This window comes from Emys orbicularis, chromosome 8 (assembly GCF_028017835.1).
Source record: "Emys orbicularis isolate rEmyOrb1 chromosome 8, rEmyOrb1.hap1, whole genome shotgun sequence".
Taxonomy (NCBI): domain Eukaryota; kingdom Metazoa; phylum Chordata; order Testudines; family Emydidae; genus Emys; species Emys orbicularis.
This window is the reverse complement of record NC_088690.1, coordinates 109,573,275-109,586,308: the sequence shown is the minus strand read 5'-3', so window position 1 is coordinate 109,586,308 and position 13,034 is coordinate 109,573,275. Positions and strand designations below refer to the sequence as shown.

General features: G+C 43.2%; 1 protein-coding gene across 2 annotated transcripts in view; it reads right to left on the bottom strand.

Moving 5' to 3' along the window:
- The window catches only part of GALNT10 (polypeptide N-acetylgalactosaminyltransferase 10), a 121,003-nt gene that overhangs the window by 10,913 nt on the left and 97,056 nt on the right, over positions 1–13,034 (bottom strand). For both annotated transcript variants that reach the window (XM_065409413.1, XM_065409414.1), the window contains 3 exons: positions 12,804–12,987; positions 11,820–11,937; positions 191–298 (listed from right to left, as the gene is read on the bottom strand). In XM_065409413.1, coding sequence (XP_065265485.1) covers positions 191–298; positions 11,820–11,937; positions 12,804–12,987 — 410 coding nt within the window. The remainder of the gene's footprint in view (positions 1–190; positions 299–11,819; positions 11,938–12,803; positions 12,988–13,034) is intronic.

The following is a 13,034-nucleotide window of genomic DNA, read 5'->3' as shown; positions in this document are numbered from 1 at the left end:
CTATTGGAGGGGGCGGGGGAGAATGAATGTACCTTGCCCTAACAGAGGGACAAATTTGCTAAGCCAGTAGGTCTTTTTCCATCTCTAAGCATGATACAAGCTAGGGAGAGTTGAGGCTTGTGGAGTACTCAACATGCCTGTCCCTGGGCCTCTAAAGTCACAAAGGAAGGTTATTTAGAAAAACACTTACCCTCGCCAGACTGACTCCTGTTGGAACCTTGTAAGGAACGTATTTCCTGTAGATATGACCCACTCGGGAGCAAGGGATGTCCTCCATGCGACCCCCACACATCCACACCTGTAGGATGGCAGAGAGGGACAGAGACAATTGGAATTCACTTCAGTTGAAAAGCAAAACACTTTCAATATAGGAAAATTTACAGAAGCTTTGTACTTTACAGACTGATTCAGCCTGTCCCTCAAATACTAACTTCAAACCTGAAAGATGCCCCACTGTGAGCAGCCAGCATTCAGTTTAGCCAAAGGATTAGCATATTGGCTGTAGAGATGCTTTAGATCCTTGGCCATCAGGTGGGAAGAAGCTAAGGACTCTTTCTGAACAGCACAGCTCTGACAGATTATTTCCCAAGTTAAGGTTGAATGGTGTATTATTGCACATAGGGATTAAAAATTGGATCCCCATGCCAAATCCTGTGCTCTGCGTCAGGCAAGAGCTCCAAAAGTAACTTGGGGGGAGAACACTATAGGTCAGATCATGTGCTACACAAGCCTGCCTAAGCTTCAAACCAGAAAATACTGGCTCCCATGCTTTTCTACTGTCGCTGGGTATCAGAGCAAAGTCTAGGTCTAGGAGATCAATGCTATGCTTTTAATGCAGACACACACTCCTAGCTTCTGCAGCCCTCCAATTAGTGAAGTCCCTGTCTGGTGAAAACAATTACATTAAAAAAAAAAAAGTAAGAGAAAGTCAATGGAACAGAGCATTAGTTGCAGAATAATGACCTGATGCTTGATTAGTGTCAGGGTGAGGCCAAGAAGTTTATTTTCCATGCAGAGACATTGATTCTGTGCCAACATCCTTTAACATCTTTCTTTTATACCTAGATTAATGCGGATGTAATCTTTTTGCCTGACTAAGTGAATGCAAGAGAGTGAATGCTGCTCTCTGTACCAATGAGTAAATGCATTCCAGTAGGTTTAACGAATACATTTAGGTGCTTCAGCCAATCAGAGAACATCTAATCTATAAGTTAAAAGTAGGATATTGCACTTTTATTAGAGAACTGGCTTCCGACTCAGTTGGCTTTTTTTTTAATATATAAAGTGCTTGTCTTAGCAAAGGAGGGGCAGACAAACATTTAACTACCTGACGGCGGCTCCATTAGGTATATTCCTGGTTCCTACTGATCTTCAAACAGCTTCTTCTATTTTCTCTTGCTTTCATTTAGTAGGACACACTTGACATTGTCTTGCCCTTGATTTGATACCCAAATCCCACGTCAGTACCCAAAAGCTCTATATGTGATTTTATATATATATATATATATATATATATGACGGTGTACCCCATAAGGCTTCATGGGAATATGCTTCTGAATGTATATATGATATAACCGGAATATGTTTTATGCTACATATGCCATGTAACATAGCTCTGTAATGGTTATGATCTACTGAATACATTCCTCCTATTTGTATGCATGTATCGTTTTTGAACTTGAAGTTAGGAATATTGGCTGTATACTTGCTTGATAACCTTAGTGAAGCATTTGGTCAGCTTCTTGAGAAAGGAATGTGCAAATTAACTGCCCAATCAAGAACCAGGTAAGCCAACAATGAACTCAAAGACGCCAATCCACATCGGAGCTTTCCCAGGAATGTGGCTTGGCTGGTAAGAAACTCACTCATGAATTGACATGTGACTTGCCCATGTGACTCCAAAACTCCATCTTGGAGCTGGACTTTGCATAGGAGAGAGGAGGGGGTCTCCACCCACAAGAGAAAGTCTATTTAAGCCTGTGAGAGGCCCCTCCATTTTGTCTTCAGCTGGCTAAAGAGAGAGCCTCTCCACCCCCAAAGATACCTGAAAGAAACTGGAACAAAGGACAGCAACTACAGGGGGTGTGAGTGATTGCTGGACCCAGACTAGCAGGAGACTAGTCTGTAAAAGGAAGCTTACCGGAACTGGTGAGGTTTTATTTGTATTCAGTTTTCTTAGACAGACTTGCGTGTTTTATTTTATTTCACTTGGTAATTCACTTTGTTCTGTCTGCTATTACTTGGAACCACTTAAATCCTACTTTCTGTACTTAATAAAATCACTTTTTACTTATTAATTAACCCAGACTATGTATTAATACCGGGGGGGGGGGGGGAGGGGGCGCAAATAGCTGTGCATCTCTATCAGTGTTATAGAGGGCAAACAATTTATGAGTTTACCCAGTATAAGCTTTATATAGGGTAAAATGGATTTATTTGGGGTTTGGACCCCATTGGGAGTTGGGCATCTGAGTGGTAAAGACAGGAACACTTCTATAAGTTGCTAAGTCTGCAGGTTTGGGGCATGTGGTTCAGACCCTGGGTCTGTGTTGGAGCAGACTGGCGTGTCTGGCTCAGCAAGAAGGGGGGCTGGAGTCCTGAGCTGGCAGGGAAAGCAGGGGCAGAAGTAGTCTTGGCACATCAGTTGGCAGTTCCCAAGGGGGTTTCTGTGATCCAACCCATCAATATATATTACAAGATGGAGACCACGGGCCTGCAAACTAAGGCAGCATTATTGGTCCATGTCTTCATCATGGTTAATTTGGACTCCTGCAATTCACTGTACAAGGAGTTTAGTCCACAGCTTCATGCAGAGAAGGCAATTCATTAATATTCTACGGATACAATATTAAATATTTAGAAAGGGAATGAAAGATTTGGCCAAGGCTGCTGCATAATTACTAGTTATAACACTAAAGTCCTTTGGAGTTTCATCTCTATCTACTGGCCCCATGCCATTTAATAATCATTGTCATTTCTTGTGTACAGCTTAATGAAGTTTCATCTCTTTATATTATCACAGTTTCCTGAGACCAGAATTCCACTAACCCAGAATATTTTAATCAAATGTTTGTTGTTGTAAAGAATACAAAAAGGAATTTTGACTGAAACTCTGGTCTATGGATTTTTGTTCCTTTAGTATTTTTTTAATTACTGTTGTATCTTGAGAGGACAAGATAGTTACTGTAGATGAATAAAGTCTGTACTCCATTTAACTTTTGGAGTGCTTTCAGTTTTCCTTTCTACTGGTACTATTAGAGTGGTGTTCCTTACTCTAACTCCTGTGCAATACAAGTTACATTAGTAGCAGGTTGCAGCAGTGGCTGGAATAGGATTTCACTACTTGGACATAATCAGAATTTCTATTGACCTAGGGACCAAGAATTCAGTATTCTACAGTGATATTTTAAGCCCACAAAATGCAGCGCTGCTATGGGGTTCAGCAGCTCTGCAAGGCTTTTGGGACCGAACGCAGGATTCAATGTATGGGACTTGGTTGGGAAGCGAGGATGGCTGCAGGAGCAGCGAGCGAAACCTGGAGTTTCGGAGTTCCCAGTGCAGATAGCCCGTGTAGGAGGACTGCAGAGTCTTCGGAGCCAGGGAAAGCCTGCAGAGCTTTAGTGATCAATGAGGCTGAAGGTCCCACTAAGGCCGAGAAATAATGGTACCTTGCTTCTACCTAAGGCACTACTCCTGGGGGAGGGCTACCCCAGCTGTGCTCTTCCTCATCCCAGGGCATTAGCATTGTGTGCAGATAAAAGGACTGCCTGAACCCAAGTTTAAAAGTATAAGCAGTCTCTCCCACCCCCAGCAGCGTAGTCAAGGGTAAACTCAAGTAAATGAGTTTACCCACTTCTCATTAGGGAATATGGAATTTGATTTAGATTAGTTTACCCACTTCTTTTTTTAAACGACTACACCCCTGTTCCCTCTCCACTGACTCATTCTCCTGCCTCATCATTCCATGCCCTACATTCACTCATCTCCTTTCCACCGCACAGCTCCTCCTGCCTCACCTTCACCACGTGAGGGAGATATGAAAGGGAAAAGGAAAAAAGAGCGAGAGAGCAAAGCACACGTGCCCTAGAACCCCTTCTTCTCCTGCCTCCAAGACACAATCATCCTTGGACTCCTAAAACAGGTCACCCACAATAACAGTAATGGACAGAAGACTGCATCCCATCTTGTCAGACACAGGTCTGGCCGTAGTGATCATGCACACGCCTGCGACATTAGATTGTTATAACACATCATACGTCTGGGTGAATCCACAGAATCTAAGGAACCTCCATTGGTTCAGCATACAGCTGCCACCTTATAACATGCAGATTGACAGGAGCACATCACTTTGGGGCTTGGATCCATGCACTATCTGCCCATGAGCTACCAAGTCCTGGTCTTAATCTTCAAGCCTCAGTGCACTGGGACCAAGCTATCCAAAGACACTCTTCCCCTCTGGGACCACAGACTCAGGCAGCGTGCAGTCAGTAGGAATAAGATCAGCTGTCCTGGAACACCCTTGCTAGATGAGCTAAGGTAGGCCACAGATTTACAATTTTTGGATAGCACTGATCCTATGGGGGTGAACAGGGTGTGAGAACCTACACAGAACAGAGAAATAGGCTTAGACTGAACATCAATAGTCATTCCTAGCTCTGATACAGCACTTTTCACCAGTAGATCTCAAAGCACTTCCCAAGGATGTGAAGTATCAGTATCATTGATGTAAGAAGTCACCTGGCATCAGAGAAGATTACAATCACAGTAGAAGACATCATTACAAAAGATCCCAAGAGGAGACAGACTATTAAGCCCAGTAAATTGCTGAAAGAACATGGAACATACAGATAGTAATTTCTACATCCACTTTTCTGACCATGATTTAAAATATTTGGCTGCCTACTGACTTTTGTGCAATTGCAGCACTCTGGGAATGAAGCTACAAGCTTCGTGAGTCCTACTGACATACCACAAGGAGCTTTCATATATATTCAGCTCAGCTTTTGGTGCCTTTTAAATATTTCCTCATTCTGTAAGTGACAATGTGGCACTCAAGAAGTACAAATCTAATTTTAAAGCATGCTTCCTATTCATTTTCAGTGCTGCGTTGATGTGTTTTATTAGCAAGCTTCTTTGTGTGATGACAGAATTCATTACAGCCTGCATGAAGACAATTACCAGCTCTTATCTATAAAACTGAAGGGGGGGGGGGGGGAAGTGTGACAGGCATCAGCAAAACATGGCTAACAGAAAGAATTAGAAAGTTAGCATTGAAGGAAAAACATATATATACGGTAATCAAGGATTTGTCAAGTAACTGCAGGACAAACAAATTCAAAATAGCTGTGTGCTAGCTGAGAGAATGGGTGAAATCAATTACCCATGTTAGGTGGTTTTTAAGTAAGGCACACAGTTAATCTGTATGAGACATAATACAACACTTTAAAATAAAGTGCTGAGTCAACTTTCCTTTTCTGTAAGGCAGGACCGTGCGCCTTCACAAGAATGTTTGTCATGATCTGTTGCCTTTTTCCATATTAAAAACTGAGCTGGGATGGTTCTGTGTTTATTCTGAGTGGAGTCGATATAATGTGGAACTTCCTATCTTCCCTGGCTACCATGACAGTAGATATCGAAGTTTCATTTTGATGAGATGAGCTTCAAGGTTCTAGTAGCCATCGCTAAAGCTCCTTGAGGACTACAGATAAAGGCAGTCAGAGGAGCCAGTAACTCATCTGGTGATCTAATCACATCTCTTTCTGGAGTAATGGAAATAAATATTCACAACTCCTGCAATCCTGGGTCTTGAGGGAAGGTGGTCTGGAATCAGGAGAACTGGGGTCAAATCCTGGCCCCAATGCAGTTAATAGGAGTTTTGCAACTGACTTCAATGGGGCCAGGATTTCTCACCTGGGCAGATTAACTCTACAACAGGTAATATTATCCCAGTCTTCTCTGGCAGACTGTAATGCTTCATTCACTATCTGCAATTTAGAACTTCTGATGGAATGTGATAGGGAAACAAAGTAATATTTCACCCCTTCTCCACTATCCTCACGTTATGCTAGTACATTCTTGGTCTGCTGCTCCAAGTAGCAATGTCATACAAGTCTTTAGGAAAAAACAGTACTGTTAGAGTATAATTCCAAACTATCTGGATGTACAAAGGCATGCTGCCTCACGAGAACTGGGAAGCAGCAAAGGAATCAGCCAGATCTTGGAAAGAAAGCCAACCTTCTACTATCTACAAGGGGAATAGGAAAGTAAGGGACAAGTGGGTGGAGAGGAGAGTGGGTTGCTGTCTCTGAGGCAGGTGGGAGGGAAAGGGGGCATTGGATAGATCAGGGAGTTCTCTGTACAGGAGGAAGAAGGTAAGAGCAAAGGAAGCAATAGGAAAGAACAAATGGGTAGATCTCAGTCCCACTTACTGTGAGCATCAATCACCACCAAAGCTGCAACTTATTTCTCTAAAGGGGATTAAAATAGCAAAAAGAAATTTGGAATTGTGTGTGACTGCACAAAGCAGTCCCCTCCTGCAGCAGTCATTATCGGTGGGGCCCCTTCCCCCCGTCTGGAGTATTTGACAGAGCGACAACAGCCGTGTCCAGTATCCCCTTTTGGGGTGTTTTCCACCTTCCTGCTGGTGTTTGGTAGGAAACTAGTTTGCCTGATCCGGGCTTCATTTGGTAGCCAGGGATGAATAGAGTCCGCAATGCTAGGTGATAAACGGAGATCAACTCTGCCTTTCAAAGGAGTGGGAGAAGGGAAAGAGGCAGCCCTTTATCCAAAGCCGAGCCCCTCCAGAATGAAGTATTCTGCGCTGACTTAAGAGAAAGCAGTAGAATGCCTGGCCTGTCTCACTGTGGGCAAACATGTGAGCTGCTGGCGAGTTGCCTGAATACACGCTCAGAATAAGCGGTGAAGGCTCACAATGAGTGCTAATTTGAGCAATGAAACTAGCCACATTGTCAGATGCAACCCCTTGGCAGCTGTGCCCTATGCGGAGCACCTGCAGCGGGGCCAACGGTGAAACGTAAATCAGAAACGTGCTGCTAACGTAGGAGGCGGGGTGGCAGGAGGGAAGCACAGACACTTATCATGCAGATGGCAACTGCGGAGTATTTGGACTTATTGTAAAACATGCAACCTGTGTCGTGCTGTGGACATTGGGAAAGCGTTCACGTTTGATGCTTCTGGAGGAGGGCTTAGAGAAGCACAGCAATTTGTGATCACCAGAATCAACGCAAGAGGCACTATCTGTGACTGAGGTAAGGAGACAGGACAGCATGGGCACTAGAGTAGGGCCATATCCACACTAGCGAGGTTACAGCGGCATAGCTGTACCGTTGCAGCTGTCGCTTGGATAGCTGCTCTATGCAGCTGAGAGAGAGCTCTCCCACCGACAGCGCTGTCCACATCGGCGCTTCTGTCGCTTGGGTGTGTGGTTTTCTCACATCCCTGATGGCGACAAATTATACAGACAAAAGTGGTAGTGTAGACATAGCCTTACTAACAACAGGGAATCAGAAGAGGTATTTCTAGGGCCCTCATCATTGTAGTATCTAGGTTCCCTTGCATGGGAATGGCTGACACAGTGGGGTTACTGTATTATGCAAGTTGGTGCAAGGATACACATTCCTCTCATTGGTGGTGGGTGTGGGAGAAAAAATGAAGAACAGAAAACAAGAAGGGAGATTTTTTTTTTTTTTAAAAACACTTTCCTCTTGGTTCCTACAGGAGACTGACTATTGGGATAGACAGATGGCTCTTTGGCCTGTGTGTGGCAATTCCTGTTTGTTTTAAGGGATGGAGGAAATAACAGGAAAAGGAGGCCAGCTAGGAAGTCAGTGTGTGATGTTTTGACTGCAACCCGGGATCTGACTGGAATGAGGGGCAACTACTTCCTGCTATTTAAGATGTGTGTTTTTTCACTACTTAAGAACAAAAATCCAGCCACCAGTTGCGTTTTTCACCAAACACAAGCACGAAAAAGGCCAGTTTCCACTCTCTTTTCCCTCTTTTCTCTACATCACTGTGTCCATGGGCCTGCTCTGCTATCTAGCACAACAAATAAACAAATCTGTTGAAATTATAAAAATAAAAAGTGTATTCTGCCGAGCCTAATAATAAATAAACCGAAGGTAGGTACCTTAGCTTTAAAATCAGGGTCTTAATTATTTGACAATGTCCCTTTTGCCAAGAAATTTCATAGCTTCAAAATTCTATCTGCATGTCTTATTATGAACAAACCTTCTATTCTTGTAATTCCGGCACAATTATTAAATCAATGCGCCACAGATGAATGTATCAATTTATCTTAATTTCTGAAATACAGTGAGCCTCTTTCAGTTAAAACTTCATTTTCTGTCACAAAGAAAGAAAAAGGGGTCTTTGCTGAGATTAATTAGAGTAAATTTAGCCCTTCATAAATTACCCTCTGGACTGAAATAAAACACACTGCGTTTCAGAGAGAATAAGCAAACAGATGAATGAAGTAGTCTTGTTTCCTGTAGATCAAGCAGTGTGACTGTCTGCTGCGGCATGAGACACACAAAGGGACTGCATAGCCACTGTCATCGCTCTTGGAAACCAACTGCTCTTGGAAACCAAGAGAAAGAAGATGAATACTGCCTCTGCCCTCTCCTGCAGAGAATTACAATATTACACAATTTCATTACACAACACTGAAAGGGATAAATGGATCCAACTGTAATGGAATCTCCAAGGGGAGATTTCCCCCCCTTCTCTAGTAGAGAAGACAAGAGACCTCCAATATGGCTTTATTACTTAACCTTTTGTAAATAAACAATGGGAGGACAATATCATTTATGGTGTGGTAACTGCCAGATGAACAGAGTTTGATAGGTCTTTAAACAGCATAAAGTCGTGCAGATTTGTGAAGCTACTTGGTGAAAGAAACAAAGAAGATATGAACTGGAGTAGAGACTCTGGCTGCCTCAGCTGAACTGTGCATTGTTTCATGGTCATTGCTACAATCTGTTGGACCCATACAGACGCCAGGTAGTTTCTTTCAGTCACACCTAGGACTATAAAAATCAAAATGCTAATGCAATCTGTTAAAGGAAAATTGCAAATTAAACCACAACTGAGTTAAACGCAGATATGGGGTTGAATTCCCTCTAGGGCGTAAGGGGGCATTCTGTATAGAAATACATTTTAACTAACCTTTAAAAATTCATTCCCTCTGTTTATGAAATCCACTGCCACTTCCAGATTCACTGAAGATATCTCAGGATGCAACATTTCATGGCAACGCAGATAACAGGAGTCTCATTGGTCGCAATGACACCACTTTTGCTCAACAAATTCATGCACCACACAGACCTGTGTCTTGGGCTCAGGCAATCAGCAGTGGTTAGCAGAACCTTCCCCAAGCCAGGTGAGTCGTCACCATCAGCCACTTAGTTTTCCAAACGTTTGGGGCTTATGAGCAATGAGAGCGGTCTTAGTCTAGCTCTTAGCAGTCAGGATTGGTTGGTTAGAGACTAAACCATTCTCGACTCTGGCTTCTCTAACTCAGGACTGAAACCACCAACTGGTAAGTGTGGAGATGTCTGCATAGCCACTGCCCATACTGTGCCTGTTCTGTGAAAAGACGACTTCATTCATCAGAGTCTATTGATCCAACATTTTTAATGAGTTCTACATTGAGAAAACAAAATGAAGCCAGAGTTCTGCAGATGTCAGTAAGGAGAAAACATATCAATGTGGGAGGTGAGAATTTTCACACACTTCCATGGTTTCAGAAGAATGGAAGATTATAAAAGATATAGGTATCTCAACAGCATTAAACCATGGCCAATAGAGTGTTTCCTTATGTCATCCTCAAATGTCTAAGTGTTTAACAGTCACAACTGGGATAAAAAATAGCCTCATTCATATGAAATGAGCATTGTCAGAGCCTCAAAAACATATGCACTGCCATCCTGGATTAGACCAGTTCTCCATCTAGACCAGTATCTGGCCTTTGGCAGCAGTTGGGCACTTCAGAGGAAATGCAAGAAACCTCATAGCAAGGAGAAACGTCTTCCTAATACACATCAGATCTCAGTTTGTGCCCTGAAGCATGACAGTTTAAATTTATTTAGAGGTAAATAAAATTGCAATACAACTTACTGTCCATATATATATATATATATATATATACTCACACACACCTAACCCTCTTATGAATCCTACCAAACTCCTGTTCAGTATTTTCCAATCCAATATTTCACACACACACACACACACACACACACACACACACACACACACACACACACACACACACACAAAAGTCAAGCACCCAGCAGTTAGGAAATGCCAGAATTAAAGTTGCTTGTGCAATCTCAGTTCAGCCCCCTTGTGTTTATGCATTATGTTAGTCTAATTACATGATCACATACTACTTTTTCCACAGGACCTCTGCCTCATTCAATGCACATGACGGGCCCACTCTAGAGATGAATCAGATTAGATAGTAAACGAGGCGGTCTGTAGGACTAACTGCTTCCTTTACTGATAAAGTTGAAAGGTTCCCCTTCCTTTCAACCCCCGCTGGTTCCAAGTTCCAGTCTCCTTGTCCAGCCAGTCCCAGTCTCCACACTTCTCCTCGTCCAATCTCAGTGTTCTCACATTCCTCCTGCATTTCTCTCACCAGCTCCCAGTCCTTTCCCTCCCCCCGATCTCCTTCAGTCCCAATCTACTTCCTTCCCTCCCTCCTAGGGATGTCCCGATTTTATAGGGACAGTCCCGATATTTGGGGCTTTGTCTTATATAGGCACCTATTACCCCCCACCCCCGTCCCGATTTTTCACACTTGCTGTCTGGTCACCCTACTCCCTCCCCTAGTTCAGTTTTTGTCTCCTCTGCATTCAACACAGATGGCTTTATTCTCCAGCAGGGGATACCACTGAGTGCACAGGAGACAGACTCCCTGCTCTCAGCTCCAGTGCACAGCCCCATTTTGGCCTGCAGCGGCTGGTAGCCACCATTGCAGGAGAAGCCCAGCTTCGCTCCTGTGGCCCTGGCCTGGAGGGAGCACTCATCTGTTCTGTGGAGATGATACATACGCAGTGTGGTCAGCCCTAGAACCTGCGAGGGAATGGAGCATGCTCAGTGAGGATGGAATCTTTGGAAATTTTAGCTGCTAAAAAATCGAAGAAGTCTGAGATGTGTGATTTTTCAAAGGCTTCTAACTTGGCCAAATTTGCTCTCCTTGTGAAAATCCACCCAAAAAGTACATCCCTCAAGTCCTGTTCCAAAGCATGGGGACACTAGAGCTTTTCAAAGAAAATGTTGCCAGACACCTGTTTTAAACAACATGGGCAAAATGTATTTTCCCCTAAGCTAGTTCTTGAACGCAACTGAACTATTTTGGCTGGAATTTTCCAGAAAGCATCATCCTAAGGAAGATACCCTGGCATGGAAAATTCCAGCACAAACAGTTAAAGTTTGAAAAAGTTATAAGCAACTGAAAACAGGACCTTGTAATGAGAAATGTCAAGCAACCTTATTATAGGTGGAACTACAAGCCTCGCTTATATTGAATACTGGTCCTAAAATGGATCCTGTGGCACCACACAGGTAATATTTTGTCACATTGCAAATTGACTATCACTAATGCTTTGTTTTCTGTGTCTTAGCCAGTTTAATTCATGACAGTGCTATCCCTCTTACCTACTTACAGCCACCCATACCTTTCAAATGTCTTGTTATATATACACAAGAGATAACTTGTGCTCCATGCCCCAGAGAGCTTTGTAGTTTTCAAGATCTTTTCAAAGCAAAAGTAATTTTCAGAGAACATAGCTCACCTTAAAGGATATTTCATACTGTTCTCCTCCCCATATCTCCAGACCTGCATCATACCCTCCCAGCTCCCAGAACCACTTTCTATCGACTGCAAACAGTCCTCCAGCCATTACAGGAGACCTTAAGGAAAAACCAGACTCCGTATTACAAACATATTCAAGATACAGCGTTCCAGCTGAACATTAAGAAAAACAAGATACCATTAATATTTCTCTCACCACCCACTCCTAGTGCCTCTGCGCCTCTGTCAGAGCATCTACCAGTTGTCCTTGCTTTACAACCCTTTCCCACTCCTTGCAACCCAGGAGGATTGGACAGGGCTCCCTTCGGAACCAGTCAACGCCATTCCTCATATTGGCTACTTGGTTCACTGTTGAGTGACACAAGGAATTCCCTCTTCTGGAGGGACCCCAACGTGTTACATATGCAGTTCTCCTTGCCCTGCCAGCCTGGGAAGCAAGAAACTGGAAATCAAGTTTCCTAGCATGATTGCAAAGTTATTGGGCTTGCAGAAATTTGACACAATTCTATTGCCCTTTAAGGCTGGCAGGCACAGCACAATGAAACAGTTTGATCCCAAATGATTGTTTCTGTAATCCACAACAATCATCAAAATTGGTCTAATTATTCTACAGGGTTTTACCTGAGAATGACATATGAGCTATGTGTTAGTTGTTAGTATCCCTAATGTCATGTCACAAACTTATGTCCCAAGGATCTTGGTAACAGATGACTATATTAGACATTACAATTTTCATTAACTAAACTTCTGCAGAGATTAGGTTTCCAAAAAGTAGCCATAGAAAGACTGTGTCCACAGTTCTTGGTCTAAATGAAACGTATTACCCAACAAAATAAATAGCTGCTAGAAACAGAGGGTAGCTTACCACCAACTTGTGACTCCCAGTACAACAAGGCATAAACAACCTTATAACAGGGCACCTTTCATTAGCCATCTATCATCACTCTGCATTTCAACAACTTACTCAAAGGGGTCACTAGGATCAGGTTTCTGTAATTCAGGAGGGATAGGGATCCGCTTGTAATACATCTCCCAGTCAAATGCCCCTCGCATTGCATCTCCAGCTTGGGTCTCGTATCCGAAGTGGTCATGGTCAATTACGTCAATCATTGGGCACACAATAGTCTTGCGGTTCCGAGCAATGCGGTCTGAGGATTACAGAGAAAAAGTTAGTAAGCATGTAGCTAGTGGCCCC